This window comes from Bolinopsis microptera, chromosome 1 (genome assembly GCF_026151205.1).
Source record: "Bolinopsis microptera isolate Bmic1 chromosome 1, MBARI_Bmic_1.0, whole genome shotgun sequence".
NCBI classification, from domain to species: Eukaryota; Metazoa; Ctenophora; class Tentaculata; order Lobata; family Bolinopsidae; genus Bolinopsis; species Bolinopsis microptera.
The window spans coordinates 19,417,714-19,437,182 of NC_087072.1; the positions used below are offsets into that span (position 1 = coordinate 19,417,714).

The 19,469-nt window shown below is 38.6% G+C and overlaps 3 protein-coding genes across 3 annotated transcripts in view; 2 read left to right on the plus strand and 1 right to left on the minus strand.

Annotated features, from left to right (window-relative positions):
• Nucleotides 1-19,469, minus strand: part of LOC134823959 (mitochondrial proton/calcium exchanger protein-like) — a 93,328-nt gene that overhangs the window by 32,161 nt on the left and 41,698 nt on the right. The window lies entirely within an intron of this gene.
• Nucleotides 10,142-11,948, plus strand: LOC134815132 (bromodomain-containing protein 8-like). Its single transcript, XM_063823633.1, has 2 exons — nucleotides 10,142-10,352; nucleotides 10,547-11,948. Exons 1-2 carry the CDS (start codon nucleotides 10,146-10,148, stop codon nucleotides 11,933-11,935), a joined length of 1,596 nt encoding a protein of 531 aa, XP_063679703.1. The 5' UTR covers nucleotides 10,142-10,145; the 3' UTR covers nucleotides 11,936-11,948.
• Nucleotides 12,830-19,469, plus strand: part of LOC134815123 (uncharacterized) — a 29,281-nt gene continuing 22,641 nt past the window's right edge. The window contains exons 1-9 of the mRNA XM_063823620.1: nucleotides 12,830-13,090; nucleotides 13,178-13,309; nucleotides 13,426-13,585; nucleotides 13,825-14,021; nucleotides 14,180-14,311; nucleotides 14,630-14,753; nucleotides 17,319-17,511; nucleotides 17,656-17,766; nucleotides 17,935-18,028. Coding sequence (XP_063679690.1) covers nucleotides 12,874-13,090; nucleotides 13,178-13,309; nucleotides 13,426-13,585; nucleotides 13,825-14,021; nucleotides 14,180-14,311; nucleotides 14,630-14,753; nucleotides 17,319-17,511; nucleotides 17,656-17,766; nucleotides 17,935-18,028 — 1,360 coding nt within the window. The 5' untranslated portion in view covers nucleotides 12,830-12,873. The remainder of the gene's footprint in view (nucleotides 13,091-13,177; nucleotides 13,310-13,425; nucleotides 13,586-13,824; nucleotides 14,022-14,179; nucleotides 14,312-14,629; nucleotides 14,754-17,318; nucleotides 17,512-17,655; nucleotides 17,767-17,934; nucleotides 18,029-19,469) is intronic.

Consider the following 19,469-nt stretch of genomic DNA (forward strand, 5'->3'; position numbering starts at 1 on the left):
AGAAATAAGAATGTATTAAAATTTAAAACTTTCAAAACGGAGGCTTATAATTATTATTATATTATGATTGTAAAATAAAGGATAAAATTTTAAATTTGTTTCACTAAAATTTGTTTCACTATTAACAATGTTTTTTCTCGCACCTCTGTCTCCACGGAGAGAAATCACTGTTGTTCTTAGGATTTCAAAGCGAAGGCGCTTTCTAATGTTATCAATAAAATTGGTAAAACTGTGAACCATTTAAAAAAATTTATAAGACCTACATTTATTTTATAGGGTACCTTTCAGTACCTTATTGAAACATATTCTATACAGTGGCGTAACTTTGCTTGTTGGCGCCCCCCCCCCCTTACAGCTTTTTGCGCCCCCTGAAGCAAAAAAGGGTAACCCAAATTTTTTTTCGCGTCGACCGAACGCTAAATTGGACAGGGAAAAACACAAACGAGGCGTTTTTTCAGTGAAAGGGCCTAAAATTCAGGAAAATTGCGCCCCATTATACGGCGCCCCCCCCCCCGCACAGCGGGGTCTGCGGGGCCCTAAGTTACGCCACTGATTCTATAGCCGATTCAGGATTTACGGATTATGATTTTAAATCATAGCAGCTGGCTGCTACAAATCATTTTTAACGGGTGATACTCGTTAAATATCTGACCGTCGACGAGTCCCACTCGGCGCGCGTCCTGGTAGGTTGTAAACCTACAAATCAATTTAAATACAACTTTACCGCCTGACTTCACATGAACATGAATCTTCGCAGGCTACTGCAAGATCAGATTGAGAGCTTTGGTTAGAGCAAACGCTTGACCTTTTCCCAATACACTGACTCGATCTCGATCAAAATATTTCTTAAAATCATATACCTACAAATGATAATGATTGACGATGCCAATTTGTTCCAAATTGTAGCTCCGCTACAATCTCGTCACAAAGCGGAGTACAGAAAAATAATAATGCGCGGCGCGTTGGAATTGTTGTTTTTTTCAGAAACGTCAAAATTGTGAAAATTAAACTGCTTGACATTTAATTGTTTGTTGTTAATATTTACTTATTTTTATAACTATTTTAAAACAATAATTTAATATGCAAACTTGAAATATTTTGTCATACGTTGTATGACCCGCCGCGCACGAAGTGCGCGGCTCCCCCTGTATCGTCAGGACCATAGTGAAACGACCGTGGGGGTCGCAACGTGATACAAGAAATATTTAATAAATTGTTATATAATTGATAATCTTTGTATCACGTGGTGACCCCCACGGTCGTTTCACTATAGTCTTCGACGCTACAGGGGGAGCCGCGCACTTCGTGCGCGGCGGGTCATACAATGTATGACAAGATAATCTATAATTATAAAATAAATATAAATTTGTAATTTATGCGAAAAAAATTGGTTCCGTGAATAAAATTTTACTGATCTCTTTGTTTATTAACGAGTGATACTCGCTAAATATTTGTTACAAGACCGTCGACGAGTCCAGAGTCAACTCGGCGCGCGTTTTGATAGTATAGGTTATAAACCTACAAATTGTTACTGGGCCGCGCTCAGCCTGTCATTCCGCCTAATCTCTATTTGGTTGTTTACCAACATTAAAGCCTGGGGTCCTCAGGTAAACAAATTGTTGACAAATGTAACTCGTCTTAATTTCTTCGAAGAATCGCGCGCCGCTTTCCCAGAAAACCTTACTGGCTAGAGCCTATCTTCAAAAGTAAAAGAAATAAAGATTTTTTGTTAAAAGTTCACCTTTAAAAAATGTTGAACGAAACTACTGGGCCGCGCCGCGCATGAAATAATTTTGATTGACGATGTCAATTCATCGAGATCGTTGCTCTGCAAGTTTGCAAAGCAGAGCAACGATGCAAAGCAAGAATGCTAGTCTGCGCGGCGCGTTGAAGCGGCGAAGTCCTTCAACAAATAATTCTTCTCTCAAATAATTCTATTTTCGGTAGATCGGCGAGATGCACCATTCGGCCTCACCGAGCTGCGAAGGATTGACATTGTGAATCAACCCTTTCGCTTGCATATGGCTCATGTACTTTTTTAAAGATCGGGAACTGATTAGATTAGTAGTTTTACAGAAGTCCGGTCTTTGGGTTGCTGCTGGGTACATGACATTGAAAATTAAAAGTATTAATTAAATGTTAAAGAACCTGATACAAGATTTGAAGATTTGAAGATTTTGCTAGTGTAAAAAGCCCAAAAGCAATTTGGCTAGAGAGATCATTTTCAAATACAGTTTAAAGAACGATACAACTAATATATTTGAAATGCATTTTAGGATCTGCCAGGAAAAATTTCAGAAAATTTGCTTTCAAGATTGAAATCTAGCTATGTGAAATGATAAATTCAGCAAAATTTCCTCTTTGCCCCAAAAAAATTCATAACAACATTTTTCAAAATTCAGATTTATTATTTTAAAATTTCCTCTTTGGCACCAAAAATTTCCTCCCAGATAATCTGGCAATCTGCAATCTTTTTGGATGTTGAGGTTGATCGCTTTGACACATTCCATCATTCTTTGTAAACTTGTCTTTACTAGTGATGATCTTTTAGACGGCCCCAACGTTAATGTGGCTCTTGTTATGTGTTGGTTCAGCCGAATTAATTATTATATAATCAAGTTTATTTTTCTCTTTTAGTTAGTTGTCAGGACGCGCGCCGAGTTGGACTCGTCGACGGTCCAATATATGGAACAGATATTTAACGAGTATCACCCGTTAAGTCATCCGGCCAAACATTAAGCAACTTATCCATTTATCAATTAGTATATCAAAATATGTCATTGTAATTTTGCATGGCTGAAATGTAACGCTTGATTATATATATGTTTGTTTGTTTGTTTATAGAACCCGTCCCCAATCTCGTATCGGAAAATGACTAAACTCAGGTCTGAGTGTGAATACGGGTGGTACCTGCAAGAGTGTTCATTAAGCATTTAGAGTTCTGTAAAACTGCAGTTACAATTGTGCTAGAGTATTTTTAGTATATACGATTGGAATCAGATATATATCCCTACATGCTTCCAAAATTTGTAAAGCCGTGGTACATACATATCACATTACACCAGAGCCTACACAGTGCAATCTCCTCCAGTCGATCTGCGCCGCGTATGTTTATATAAGCGCGCGGCGCAGACTGGAGGAAACCACACTCTGCAAATTCGATCCAGTGCAATGCTACATGTACGTACTACGGCTTCATCTCCAACTTTCTGCACAATGTATAATAATAATAAATAAATACAACTTTTATAAACCGCCTTATAGCTAAATCATATAACTCGATATAATTTAATCCTGGAGATAAACTCCAGTGCTTTCTAAAGCGGCTCTTACATTAACTGAGCTTAGTTTAATTGAAAATTAGACATGACAAGTTCATTTTACCTATGTAAATGCAAAATCAATCAAATGCTAGAGAAAAGAAGTATGTTTTAAGTTTGGTCTTGAAAGATGTAACTGACTCAGCTGATCTTATGTCGTATGGCAAGGAATTAAATACTTTAACTGCACAGTGACTAAAAGCTTTCTCTGTGTTTACATAGTTAGGAGAGGGCGGAAAACTAAGGTAAAAATAATCATTATCAAGACGTACATTTTTAAAACTTTGCTGCCTAGGAGATATCAACTCTTTTAAGTAAGGAGGAGCTATATTATTTAAACACTTGTAGGCAAGTAGGGCAATCTTAAAATCTATTCTAAATCTAACTGGTAGAAAATGAACTTTCTTAAGAAGTGGAGTAGTGTGTGCCTTTCTTCCTCTCCCGAAAATAAATCTTACAGCAGAATTTTGCACTTTCTGTAAACGACTTAAATCATAAGAGCTCAGTCCAAAATATACGCTATTGCAATAATCAATTCTAGAGAGTACTAGAGCATGAACAAGCTGAATCTTAAGGTTAAAAGACAGTTTTGATGCAATAAACCACCAATTTCTGATCTGAATATTACATGCTTGAACCACTGACGTAATCTGATCACTCATTGAAAGATAACTGTCCAAATACAGCCCAAGACTCTTCACAGTTCCACTAACAACATGTGGCTCTTGATCCTTAACAATCTGTAGAGAGGCTGGAATATTTGTTGAGTCAAATTTAGAGGATATAACGATGACTTCAGTCTTAGAAGAATTCAGTTGAAGGAAATTGTTTGTCATCCATTTCTTGATATCAGACATACAGTGTTCCATATTGTGCTCTAGCTGTGATGGGTCATCAGAATCAAGAGTGAAATACAGCTGGGTGTCATCAGCATACAAATGAATACAGCACCCATGCATACTTGCAATGTTCTCAAGATCTTTGGTGTACAATATGAATAGCAGGGGGCCAAGGATTGAACCTTGTGGCACACCTATCTCAAGAACAGTTGATGAGGAAGACGAATCCTTGACTTTGACACAAAATGAACGGTTAGCCAAGTAGGACCTGATCCATGTAAGAGCAATGCCTGTAATGCCATAAGCAGATCTTAGCTTCTTGATTAATCTTGGGTGATTGACAGTATCAAAGGCAGCACTCAAATCTAGAAGTAAAAGAACAACTTTAGTTTTCTTGTCAATAGTTATCAAGATGTCGTTATGGATTCTGGTTGTTGCAGTTTCACAGCTATGAAACTTCCTATAGCCGGACTGAACTTTAGAAAGCAAGTTGTTATCCTCAAGATAACTGGTGAGCTGTATAGATACACACTTCTCAATGATTTTTGACAAGAATGAGAGATTGCTAATAGGCCTATAGTTAGATAGAGATTCACCGTCAAGGCCACGTTTCTTCAAACTTGGACGAATGAGAGCCTCCTTAAGTTTTATAGGAAACTCACCTTTAACTAATGATTCATTGACTATAAATGAGATCAGAGGAAGGAGTTCTGGGAGACACTTGATGAGAATCTTTGTAGGTATGGGGTCAAGATCACAGAATTTGTTAGACATATTCTTTATGATGCTTACTAGTTCCTCGTCAGACACATGACGGAATTGTACTATCTTTGGGCTATTAGAAAGAGGAACAGATTCATCTGAGTTAGGAGAATCTTCAAGGGATTGTTGTTCTAAATAAATGTTGTTGTATATGTTGTCGACCTTTGATTTAAAGAACTGTGCAAAGTTGTTAGCACTCTCAAGATTTGAAGAGCAAGAAGGTGTAGTAGTACTAACTTTTTCTTTATTGAGCAACTTATTAACGATGGAATAAGTCTTTTTAGCATCACCTGCACTATCTTGTAACCTTGTTTTGTAGAAGTGATCTCTTGTGGATACAATGACTGAGGATGCTCTCTCTGATGCTTTCCTGTACAGTCGTTTATAATCTGGGCAATCATGATTCTTTTGATACAGTCTCTCAATCTTTCTTCTCATTGCTTTTGCTTGTTGACAGTGTGTAGACCACCATTCAGCGTTATGATCTTTTCTTGGGATGAAAGTTTTTTCTTTAGCATGCTTGTCCAAAATACTGCTCAACTCAGACTCATAGATATCAACTGCACTATCGAGGTCATTGAAGCAATCAGTGTCACATAGTTTTGACTTAAGAATGTCCTCAACAAAAGCATCTAGGTCTATGCAAGCAATGTTTCTGTAAGTAATTGGTTCTAGAGTGCCTATGGGTGCTGGAGATACATTGCAATTAAAAGCAACAAAGTAGTGGTCAGACGATGTGCCAGAATCAGTAATGACAGGATCTAGAACTTCAATGCAATCGTGAGTAAAAGAACCATCCCTGGTAATTACAAGATCTAATATGCCCCCATCTCTGTGTGTTGCAGCTGAAATTTGTTGCACCCACCCACAAGACTTAAGTAGTGAATTAAACCTTTGTGCAACTGAATCATTTTCGTCTTCAATGTGGATATTAAAATCACCCATGATCAAGGGCTTTCCAGGTTTGTCTACTAAATCAACCAAGAGTTGCTCAAAGTCAGTTAGAAATTGGGGGATGTTAGCACTCTGAGATGTGGAGGTGCCAGAACGGTAAATTGAAACAATTCGTAGTATATCTCCAGAAGATGATTTGAAGGTACATTCACAAGACTCAAACGTTTTGAATCGCTTGCACTTCTGAGGAGTCACTTTAAGACTTTTCTTATATAGAACAGCAACACCTCCTCCCCGCCCAGCTCTTGGCTGGCTATGAATGGAATATCCAAGTTCTTTCATCTCAGAAAACTTAGCATTGTCATCTTTTCTCAGCCAAGTTTCTGTAGCACAGCAAATATCAGTATCAAAGTCTTCAAGCAATTGCATGACTCCAGCAGTTTTATTGCATATGGATCTGCAATTGAACAGGGCAAAGTTCATACTCTGACATTCTGACTTAGAGTTTGTAGCTAGTTTTTTGAAGTAAGGATGTTTTGTTTATACCGATTCAATGCCTGTTGCATGATGGGGCACTGCTCTGAGCTGGAATGGTGAGTGTTACAGTGAGATGAGACTCTTGGATCTTTTGACAGACTGCAATTGCGACATCTATGTCTGCTAGGGTCTTCCTTGTAATGACAGTCTGATGTTCTATGCCTACCGCTGCAATACATACAAACCAGAGTTTCTTTCTCAGGACAATTTTGGGAAATATGGTGGAGCTTCTGACAATTATAGCACTGCTTGATGATGAATCTATCCTTTACAGGACAAGCACTATTCAGAATGAAGATTTTGCCGTCTCCTGTCAATAGGTTCCTAATCTGAGGAGAGACCTTGATCCCAGCAGTAGTGTACCTTAGTCCAACATTTATGTACACAATTTCAAAGAAATGCTCATTATCTAGCAAGTGTTTAAGTCCAGGATTTTTCAAGGGAATAATATCTAGAAGAGCTTTTTTAGTCTGTAACCGGAAATCTTCAGCGGGCAAACCAGAGCGTTCAATGGTTTCGAATATCTGACTGGGAATATTAGACACAGTGACTTTAGGGAGAGCTTTCTGGGAAAGAGTGATGTGAAAACCAAGTAATTTAATGACATCAGAGTTTTCAATAAGACTTTTAGCCTTCAGCCTATCAGATGAAGATGGAAAAACTAGCGTTATCTTCTTGTGTGAATCTAGTAGGCTAGTTTTCATAGCAATCAATCGTGTGTCATAGAGCAACTCAGATAGAACATCTGGAGCAGATGAAATATCAGCAGAAGGAAAGGGACTATCTAGCACCAATATCTCTTTACTTTCCTTGCCAATTTGATTTATGTTAGCTGACACTTTTCTTGGCTGAGGAGAACTAGCACCACCTACAAGAGCTGCAGAAAAATTGCTGTAAGAGGACAGTGCACTAGGAGACCGGGATTGCAAGTTTTCTTTGTTGTACTGGAATGTTTTGAAGGAAAAGAAAGAACAAAAAAGTGATAAAATCAGCGATTTAATGTTAGCCTTAGGAGGGTAACTTTAATTCCCTGGTTTCTAAAATCAGCTTTTAAAAAAAAAAAATAAAGTATGTAACGTCGATACCAAACCGATTATCGAGCGATAATAACTGAGTAGTTGATTCCTGGGTTGCGGAGTCATTCAGATGTTCCAGTTTTCGAATGTGGTTCTTGTTCAATTCTTGACCAGAAGTGTCTAATGAAGTAAGTCAGACAAGCAAACTCTTCCTTAAATGCTGATATAAGTCGTCTCAATCCCAGAAATTATGAATGATGACCCAGTGTAAAAGTGCAGAAATCGGCCGAAAATAACAAAGACTAAAAACAGTTAAAAAGTGACTGGATTCAAACACAAGGAAAATTAATAACTTAGAGCGTAGCAAGGAATCGAGAGTGAGAATAAAAATAAAAGCGGAATAAATTTTAAGATAATGAAACAGAAACTGAAAGCTAAAATATATACCGTTCTAGAATGCCTCCGCAAACTATTGCTCCTTTGTAATATGCACGTGTTAGTAAGTGTAGTAAAAGTATAAAAATAATAAAGCTATAAAATTGAACGGAGCGGTGAAAATCTGAGAGGGTGAGAGGATCTTTAATAAGAGCTAATGATTAAATGAGACCCACTAAAGGTACTAAATTAACCGGACTGCTAGCAAGGAATCGAGAGTGGGAATAAAAATAAAAGCGGAATAAATTTTAAGATCCATTTTATATATATAATAATTAATTGAATTTTCAAATTTAAAAAAAAATCTTATGCTACATGCAGGGGTCGACAGGGATCGAAATTTTTTCCCGGCCGGGCCAGAATTTTGTCCCGACTAGGCCAGGATGACCCTCATCGCGGCCGGACTGGGACCGGGATGAAACTGAAATTCCGGCCGGAACGGGATCAGCTTAATCCCGGCCGGGACCGCGACCGGGACTTTCACGATATTTCTATGTTGAAATGGAACATTTGAAGCAACCTGCTAGAGAACTAAGAGAAGCAGAGGATGACAACATTTAAAAAAAAAATCTTTCAATTATTATCATCAGAATTTATTACAATATCAATATTGTATGGAATTTCTAAAAATGGACTAGAGGGCCCAAGTTGCGATATAAACCAGACAATATTTAGATTTAAATATTGAGCCCTTTGGCTAGAGAATACTTTCTTATATATTTTGGATAGTTTTTAATATTGGTAACATTAATGAATTGTAATTGATTGATATGTAATACTTAGGCCTGTGGCAAGTTTTCACTAGAGAAACCAAGAAATGCCTTTGACAGGTGTACAGCGATGATAACAATCAGGGGACACCAATACACCCAAATAACCAAACAAAAGGCCTCGAGAGACCTGATGAAAAGTCGAGCAATTACATTGGGCCCCAAGTTCAGAAGGAGAAAAATGGGCAAATAATACGAGCTGTGACCTTAGGAGGCATTTCTAGGTTTTTAAGAATAATGGCCACAACCCAGAAATTCTCAATTACAATTGGCTGATTTGTAATATTTCCGATGGAATGAAGTTTTAACGATAAAATTTAATTAATTGAATATAAAAGACTAAATCAAAATTGTATCCGAATAAAGCAAAAATGTGTGATGAGTACCTCAAAAAATAAAAATAAAAATAATAGAGAAATATACTACCCGTAGTCAGGAGAAAAATAATTGTCAGGATCTGAACTAGGGCCATTATCTACAGATGCAGTACAAACATGTTCCTTCCAGATGTGTTTAATAAGTTCTGCTTTAAACACACCTGGTCTGATAATCTCTCGAAGGGAAAGAGGAAGTCCGTTCCAAGTGAGATGAGCTCGATAAAAGTAAGATTTAGATATAGCTGAGCCAGGTGGAATTGAAGATATTACTGATAAGTGATCAAGATGTGAGCTTCTCAGTCGGCTTGACCCGGAGAAGAAAGTAAGGTAATGAGGCAGAGTGGTGCACATGGGTGGTATTGATGCACTAGGGAATGAAAGAACTTGAGATCATGGTAATCAAACCTGTACTTTAGGGGCAGAATATTTAACTGTTTACAATGGGCATTATAGATTTCCTCTACACTATAGCTTACACCGTAATCATTACGAATCCATTTGAGGGCCCTTTTCTGCAATCCTTCAAGCCTATTGATAGTGCTGCTGGACGCTGGTCGCCAAATGATGGGACAGTGTTCGAATATTGAGCAAGATACAGGACTCTTCTCTTGTTCAGATCATGAATAAAATGACAATTTCTCTTAAGCATGCCAAATTGATATCAACATCGTTACATTCAGTGGCGTAACGTTGCCTGTTGGCGCCACTGCCGAAAATGCGCCCCCCTGTTGGTGCCCCCTTTTGGTGCGCCTTCCTAAAATTAGGTGATTTTAGAGGATACGCCGGTAAAATCTCTAAAAAAGTGTGTTTCTAGTGCAAAACGCGCAGTTTTGCTGGTACCTCATTGCTGGTACCTCACCGATTAGTTCGATTTTTGAAGCTAAATTGGATCTAAAAAATCCCGGCTAATAGTAATATCCCGGCCAAAACGGTTATCCCGGCCGGGAACGGGACTGGGACAAAAACGCCAAATCCCGGCAGGTATCCCGGTCGAGCTCTGGCTACATGCTATCATTGTATACTTTAATAATCATTATTCATTTACAATTGATTATACTGTGTATTAGTTTTCCAGTTTTAAGATCCCAGATTCTTACAGTTCTTTAACCCATGAAATTTAAAATTTTGTATAAAATTTAAAATTTGGTTCTCTAAAAAAAATTGTTTCTCTATCAACAATATTATATCTCAGAAGATGTCTACAACAGTTGTGATACCTGACAGTGTTGTGGAGTGGACATCTCTGGAACAGCTAGCCCTGGTATCTGCAATCGTTAAAAAGGGGGACAGCAACTGGCCAACTGTTAGTCGACTTGTGAGACCGTATATATCACCATCCAAGAACATAGAGCTCTTCAGTGCCAAGAATTGTGCTTTGAAATATGATCATCTCTTGGAACAGGTAGGCTGAAATTTTTCGTATTTTCTTGAAACCCTTTCCACAATTATAACATCTTCATCAATCATCATTCAATTTTAGTTCTGACCGATGTGATAGATATGACAAAAAATATTGTGAACAACATTAAAATTCAGTGCATGAATCCCAGAATAAAAATGTATGATGATTCAGACTTACAGTATCCTGTATTTCAGATGGAGAATACTAAAAGGAAGAAAGAAACTCCAGTTAATGAAAATCTTAGTGCAGCAGAACAAGTTTTGAAATTTGTTACTGCTGAGCGTATTGCTGAGCTTAAAACTAAAGTACAAAAACTTCATGCCAATTGCACACAGCTCCATGTAGAACTAAATGAAGTGAACAGTGGTAAATATAACTCTCACATCGAAGTTGCATGGGACGAAGTTCAGAAACGGAAACATTCTTTAGAATTCCAATCTCTAAGCCTTCTAGTGGCTAACATACTTGCTGAGCGTAGAGCCAAGGAAGAGCCAAAGGCTTCTTCAACAAAAATCAAGGAAGAAGTGCTTGACGAGGGACACAGTTCATCTACCAGCAATAAATCTGACAAAGCACAGTCTAAACTGAGTTCCGCTGAGGCACGACCCGGCACTGTTCAACTTAGTACATCTTTAACATCAGGTGCTCATCCGTCCACTTCTATACACATATCACCTGGACACACCCCCACCAGTGTGCCGTCCAGAAGTCCAGTTGCCTCCTCACCTAGTAGAGGGCCACGACTTGTTCCTTCTCCCAGACTTCCCAGTGGTTCTCGAATGGTGGGTACTAAAACTAAACACTCTGACAGTGACAAAACTAAGATGAAAGCCATGAAACCTCAAAAGAAGAAGCCTGTTGTTCCTAAAATAAAAATAAAAGCACTTCAGATGGCCAGCAATTTGGATCCGAAATGTGTCGCTAAAGGAGATAAGAAGGAGAGTAAGATAACTGATGTATTTCATTTCGACTACCAGCCACCATCAGGAAGTGGGATTAATCCCAACGCTCAGTACAGCTCGTTATACCAGGATTCTAAGCTTGCTGCAGGCTTCGGTCTGGAAAAACAAGATCCACGAAGCGAATCATTTGATGCCTCCTCCTCTCCAGCATCTTCAGCAACAGCTAGTCAAAGTCAGACCATGTCACCTCGAATCGATCCTGAAGCACTCGACCTTGAGAGTCCAAGCTTCAGGGCCTGGAAAAAGAACATTCTGTTACTTTGGAAGACTGCTGCCCAAAACAAATACGCTCACATATTCATGCATCCAGTAACTGACGACCTGGCTCCCGGTTACTCCTCAACAGTACGACGCCCCATTGATCTCACAACAATAAAGAGGAAGATAGACACAAACGAGATCAGAACAACGGCTCAGTTCCACCGTGACCTGCTCCTGATGTTCCACAATGCGCTCATGTACAACAACGCTTCACACTCTGTGTATGCCTACACTGTCGCTATGATGACTGATGTTACGGAGATTATCAAAGCTTTTTACAGTTCTCATAACCACGCGCCAGACAAACACCTCCAGAAAGTTGCTATTAGGAGTAGGGCACCTAGTGTTGCCAGTCAGTAGAATCACCAGAGCCTTAGTTTTATTGTATTATTTTAACTGCTTTGTTTGTTTGCTGAACAGTGTAGGGGACGATATTGCCTGCATGTGGCCTGGTTATTGTTAAACTTCTTCATTATCAGACATCAACAAATTATTTTATAACATTCTGTCGCCCAAGTTGTCTTTAACATTCTGTATTGGGCCCAATTTATTTGTACTATTGGATTGCTGGATAACTAAATATTCTTTTAATCGATGCATTTAATTGTTTAAATGTTTATTGTCTATGTGAGTAGCACATGCTCTAATTAACATGTTAAATTATCAGGTGTATTCACAATAGCTATCTCGTTTGATATTTTGTTTAATGTACCTACCTGTATTTAACAAGAATTGCGCCCGTTGTTTTGTTTTGGCGGACGCTAGATTTCCATTTCACATTTACTATAAATTTAAGTATAAGCTCCAATCAGCTCACTTCAATCTTCATGATAATAATATTGATAAATTATGCACCAAATACGGGAAACACTTGAAATTCAGTTCAATTGCCGTAGAACTTAACTTATTGTATCTGTAATTCAAGAAATTATCAGCAAAGGTAAACTATACTCGTGTACACATCAATACACTATGCGTGCCACGTACAAATTGGGCGTATTACCTAATAGTAATATTATACATTACATGCATCATATACATACAGTCACGCCGCGCATTCATAGATCACAGGCTATCTATACATCACATCTCCGCAAGCAATCCTCGCGCGCGCGCAACTTTTTCGTTGCATGGTAACGGACGGAATGACATCATATTCAGACCCGCCTACTGCTATCTCCAAAATCCACGTTTTTCTGCAAAAACCTCCATTCGTAACCTTTCACTATTGCCTTTTTTCAAAAGGGTGAAAAGGAAAAAATCACTAACCACGCCTCTACAGTTGCTCTACAGCTAGGATGACGGAGAGAACACTGTTTCCCAGTTTCGGGCCCTCTGGAGCTGCAGCTAGCACCACTGCTGATGAAACCAGTGCTACTAGTGCTACCAGTGCTACTAGCTGGTTGCAAAACTCTAGCTTTCCTCAGCACTTGGTGGGGCGACTCAACTCAGAATCTGTTCAGGGCAGTGTTAAAACTGCCATCCCAGTAAAGTCGTCTGAATCCGTTAAAAAAGGTAAGGTTTTGCCATGTTATTTTGGAAATTGTAATCTGTTATCTGTGTTATCATCGTTTGACTCGATATTATGTTTTCGCTTTGCAGATTCTAAAAGAAGGAGAACTGATAAAGTCAGTGCAGAGAAAAAGAAAAAGAAGAAGAAACATAAGAAACATCACAGTGATAAAGTTGTTGAGCAGATTTCAAAGTTTGATCTGTATGAGCTGCTTTATAAAGGTAATGTTTCATTTCAATTTCTAAAATATAGATACCATCTGACGTGCCTTGTCAACAATTTATCAGTTTCAAAAAAGTAATTTATGCTCTGTGATTGACACTGGTTTGTTTTACAGGTGATAAAAACAACTACCGTTACGGTTCGCTGTACTCGTATGATATCCCCTCCTACAAAATACGTATAAAGTGCTGTCTTGGTGACAATACTAAAACTCCCTATCTCCAAGCTGGAACTAAACCCAAACCTCCTCCAGCTTCCCTTGATCCTGCAGCTAGGTAACTACTTCCAGCAATTTGTTACAATTATCTTCATAGATTTTTTGCAAATTGGAAACAAATCCTCGGTTAAACAGTAGCGACAAATAATAAAATTGTCCATGCTTTATACAAAATTACAATAGCTCCTAAATCCTAATACATATTTGATATTAGTGGAGCACTTTGCAACGTTTGAAACACTCAAATTTGTACTTAGTGTAAGTAAATAGTGCTATCTTAACCTCACCCCACACCAGGTATTACAAGAGGATCTCAGCGCCGGAGCTGACCCTCTCCCACCGCACACGGTTCCTACGTATAAACGCTGACTATATCTCCCTGACAGTATCATCCTCATGTTGGGAGCCAGCTGAGCCTGTACTCGCTGTTCTGGATCCTTCTAAATCACAACCACTGGATCTGGACCGCTGGATACAGTTCATTCAATCCACTGGTTAGTAGTTCTTTATGGTGCCTGTTATTTTGTTGGACACGTTGAATGACATTGGACAGGTCTTCTTGAAGCAAACACTTTGCTGCAAAGTCATTTATTTTTCTTTGTGTCAACATTTTGCCACGATAAGGTTTACGTCACCTTTTACTTTATCCTAGGTACAACTAAAGCTGGATTAGAACGCAGATACGAAATCTGTCAGAAAGCGAGGAAATTTTTACCTCAAAATCTACTGATTCTTAAAAAGACAATCGACACTGCTAAGCAGTTCATGTCGAATCAACAAATAGGTGAGTACGTGAGTCCGGAGCAGTGGTCACTAGGCACACATGTAATAATTTTGTTTTCACTGGTTTACTCATTTTACATGTATTTTATACCTTCATTATAACTTAATTCTTTTTCAGGACTGTTTTAAATCCTTTTTTGCTGTCAATCCTACATTATGCATACTGTGATACTATTTTTAGAGCATATCAATGATGGTTAAAAGCTGTCACATCAGTGTTTGATGACTTACGAGTAGAGTACATTTGTAATTTTATTACAACCATTACTTTCGTTTTATTTAAAGACTATAGCTTGACGATGTATAATATTCTCCCAAGGGCGTGTGTGGACTGATATTCTGTTTCATCATCCTAACAAACTGGACCTATGGCTGGAGTATCTTCACTACAAAGCGAACAATCTTACTGAGCTGAATTTCTCCTCGGTCGTTGCTGCATACAGGTTTATATGATAGCCCAATCGTCTTATCTTCAAACAGAGACTTTGTTGAACTCAGATCGCAGGTTTCGAGAATTGTCAGGTTGTGGGTTGCCTCTTACGCCGCGCATGCCAGTTAAATACTCGCGCCTTGTTGTAAACGTAGGGCGCGATGACTTAGTTGTAACGAAAGTGTCCGTGTCTTCGCGCACAGGATATTATATTTATATTATATTAATTATGTTATTATAAAGGGTCTCAATAAGAGGTCTCGACTGCCTAGGCATCAAACCTTGGCAGTCGGTAGTTTTCCTCTGGCCCGGGATCAGCTGACCCTAGGGACCAGAGGGTAAAGGTGTAGAGACTATTTGTATCTACAAATCTTTCGAGGTTGTTTTTACAAGAGACAGGGCTTGCTACGCAAGGGAAGAAAACCGGGAGAAACAATCACAAATTATACAAATAAATATTATAAAACCTAGCAAAAAGAAATTCAAACAATCCTACACTACTACAAATGTTTATTACATACTACAATGTAGTACACGATAAAATGTTATAATTATTCGAGTGTGCTGGGTATGGTAACATTATAGAAAGTAGTATTTCCAAAGGAATGATATTCTTTCAGTACCAGCAGTCTGTGCTGCTATGATATCGAATAAAAATCAGGAGATACAATATTATTATTATTATTATATATATATTCAATATACGTTATGTAATATTATATTAATTAAATTATACTCTATCAATTATTTATATTATATCATATTGATTAAATTGTATCAATACCACGCATATTTTATTTACATAAATATATGTTAAAACTGTTCATTAAGATGTGAAACAAAGCCTTCAAGTTGTGTAGCTAGATTACAGTGTGGACTAAGTACTAACTATAATACCTGGTTAAAATCCTGAACCAACAACAAATCTGGAAGAAAATTGAAAATCACACTGCCCCATTCTCTGTCCCATTTTCAGCTTTTGAAGATGAAATTTCCAGGACCAAAATTTTAGTTTCGACTGAATTTCTCACCCGCAACCAATTAGTCAGTTAACTGTAGATGGCATATGACACCATTGAAGTGCTGAAAGTTTGATTTCGGTTGGAGGGAGCTGTAGGACTCTAGAGCGGGGGACTCTAGAGCGGGGGAGTGTAGAGCGGACTTGGTCGGAAGTAGGACCCTAGAGCGAAGTCAAATCGCCAGGGCAGGACTCTAGAGCGGAACTCCCTTACCGGACCCATACTATGAGGACTCTAGAGCGGTATCCACATGCAGATTTTAGAGCGGTTTTGTCTTGTTGAGGTTGCAGACAGTCCGGTCGACGAGGTTTCAGGATTGCGGTCAGGTTTGGTGCTACGAGCGGTGGAAACTCCCTGTACCCAAGTCGTCACGAAGTACTAAAACTAAATTCTCCGTGATATTTATACTGCACTATCGAAATAACTAACAAGAACCGCTATGCGATGGGATCTGATCTGGATCATACCCTGTCACCAGACTGAACATGAGATACCCTGAGTAGGTGCTAAAGTGTCACGCGATGAGATCCTCATTCCTAAATGATCTGCTTGAGTGCATGTACTTGGTCGGTATTTCGCTTAGCGAAATCAAATACGATACGACAGTGGCGTAACGTTGCCTGTTGGCGCCCCCCCCCCCCCCGAAAAGGCGCCCCCTGTTGGCGCCTCCTCCCCTTTTGGTGCCCCTCCCTAAAATTTAACAAATTAGGTGATTTTAGAGGATACGCCGGTAAAATCTCTAAAAAAGTGTGTATCTTACTATCTAGAGCAAAACGCGTAGTACTTTAGTTAAGTTTTCGAAATTGTCTCACATTCAAACGACGATTTGGCGCCACCCTAAGACGGCGCCCCCCTGCACAGCGGAGTCAGCGGGGCCCTTCGTTACGCCACTGCGATACGACCAGTTCATAATTATACCTCTTTATCAAACAAATTTTTGCATTTTAGAGTAGCATGAGGATATATCAGTCAAATGGAAGAAGTTTATACCGAAAAATTGTCTAACGTATCTAAAAATTACAATACGATATGATGTATAATATTAATAAATCGATCTTGGACAATTTTCTGCTTCAACAACTCCATGACTTATTCTAATGTCACGACTGTAATAATCAATCACGAGTTGCATCTAATCTGATTTCAATCTTCCGACCAAGTCCGCTCTCAAATTTCTAACCGCTCTAAAATCTGCATGTGGGTACCGCTCTAGAGTCCTCATAGTATGGGTCCGGTAAGGGAGTTCCGCTCTAGAGTCCTACCCTGGCGATTTGACTCCGCTCTAGGGTCCTACTTCCGACCAAGTCCGCTCTACAGTCCCCCGCTCTAGAGTCCTGCTCCCTTGGAGGGAGCTCACTGCATAAAGTTTAACAAAACGAATAATTTTGTCCAGAGACCAATAATAGTCAGTTAATTGATGATGGTATGAAACCATGATACATGTATACATTACTACGATAACAGTATCATTTCGATCAAAAATAATATTTAACAATTCCATCACCGATATAGATTTGCACAGCAGGGTTTTTTAACACGAATTTTCTGTAATTTTTCAGAAAATGTTTTGGCACATTGTTTGGATTCCACCAAGGAACCTTTAGAAGTCACGTATTTGACGGAGACATAGATACGGCACTCACGCAGGTCGCCGCACGATTCATCAAGCTCTTGTACCATATGGGATACACTGAAAAAGCAACAACTTACTGTTCATCACTCCTTGAACTTTCAACCTCGCAGAAGAGCAAGGTATGCTGCAAATTTTGTTCTCAAAACCTGTATGGCACCTTGTTTAATCGTTCTTGGAAAGTGGGGGCATTGTACATAGGATGTGTGCGAGGGAGTTATTTATGTGATGATAGTAAAACTCCGTTGTTCAATGATCAATTTCAGAGCGACTTCGTTACTTGGTATGAGAAAGGATGTACGTTACTGGGCTCATCTGGATATGAAGAATGGTGGAAGTCGGAGGTTCCATCTCATGTTACTGAAACTGTAACTCAGGTTTGCCACATTGATCCAGCTAGTTGTTTTCTCTCGTAATAGCTGTTTCTTATCAAACTAATTAGTTGTTTTTCCTTGAACATGAACTTCTTTGGCTGCTTAATAAGTGTTTTTCGTGCAACGTTTGAGTGAAATCTTACGCTACGGTTCTTAGCTCACACATTACAGAAGCCCGATGGACTTGTGGAAGATAAGATTTGGTGTTTGTGGTTGCAAGAGGAGGAAAGGAAAGAAAACCTCTCGAGCGGTCCAACGAATAGAAGTGAGTAAAACTCAGAGGAATTTATTTGCATATCATTTCAACTTTTACTCAGAAATAGAAATGAACGGCAAGACCACACCGATGTTTTTGGTACAATCGATTTATACTATTCTCGCACTTGTAAAGAAGAATATTTCTTCTCAAATTACTAAAAGCACTGACTTTCTTATCTTTAAAACCGTTCAGTCATGCTCCTTTGTCTCATTTTACGACTTAAGGTTCCAAAACTTTGCTGCTTTAGAATTCATACTAAATAGCAGCTACAGTAAAATCCCGATTTACCGTGCCCCGATTTATTGCGGGTTATTCTTTTCCCCCGAATTTGCCTTCAAAATTCGTGCGGGGGATTAAAAACGTTTTTCCGACAATTTTGATGTCTTTCCGGCAGTTATGTTAGATTTTATTCGTTTTTTTACAGCATTAATCCCTCCCAAATGGTAACAAAATGCTGTAAATCATATAGTGTTGACTTTATAAGATGTAGCTTCATCTATAAATAACTTCAAAATATTTTGTAACTTTAGCCACGATATAAATCAATCAACTATATGTACAACTGTATGTTCCGTATCAAAAAGTTTCATTCGTAGATATTATCATTGTTGCAATTATTATAAATTATTTGGAACTGTTAAGAGTTGCAGCGTCAGAAATCTGATCCCTGGAAGGATTCAGCTTCTCAAATGGAAATTATACTAATGTTCCAGCCATAAAATTAATGAGGATTGCACAAAAACAAAAATTGGCCTTTTTCCAAACAAAGAAAATGCTATAATGTTAAATTACCGTTCTCAAATACAAAATGATACCGAGAATGAAATAGGTCGCTCACTTTTCCTATTAGTTCATGAAGCATGATTCACGGCCTGCAAATTGTACCGAATTTAGGTTTATTACATCAATCACACTCTGTATGAATCTCTGGGCTGCTTTCCGGCCGATACCTAGTGACGCTAGGTGAGCGTACTTCGAGATAAGAGCACAGTAGAGCCCCCTCCCGGATTACAACATTGCAATGTAAGAAAAATAATAGCTGCACTAATAATATTCGTTACATGTGCTGACCCTCACTTACTTTTTATAGGACGCATTGAATCTTCTGAATAAGTTTAAAATGATCGCTACTGGCGCATTATATACAACCAATTTACTGCCAACATACATAAAATAATCCACTACTCTATATTCACCATACGGCAAATTTACGGCCATATCATACACACTACTCCACTAGCATCATGTAGCCAGTTTATCACGGACGTCGGACACATAATATATAATCGGCATGTTTTTGTAAAATATAATTATGGCTTGATTTAACTCGATTCAAGTATTCTTGGTTGCACTAGATTTTCCAAATTACCACTTAATTTTGACTAATGCTCATTGTACTCAGTATAAACCAGGAGATGGCTCCTACAATTCAAGTTCCCTGCAACTT

Excerpts from the sequence above, each read along its gene's own strand:
- LOC134815132 (XM_063823633.1), top strand. The coding sequence starts at position 10,146 with ATGTCTACAACAGTTGTGATACCTGACAGTGTTGTGGAGTGGACATCT. Across the intron at positions 10,353-10,546 it reads ATGATCATCTCTTGGAACAG|ATGGAGAATACTAAAAGGAA; the intron begins GTAGGCTGAAAT and ends CCTGTATTTCAG.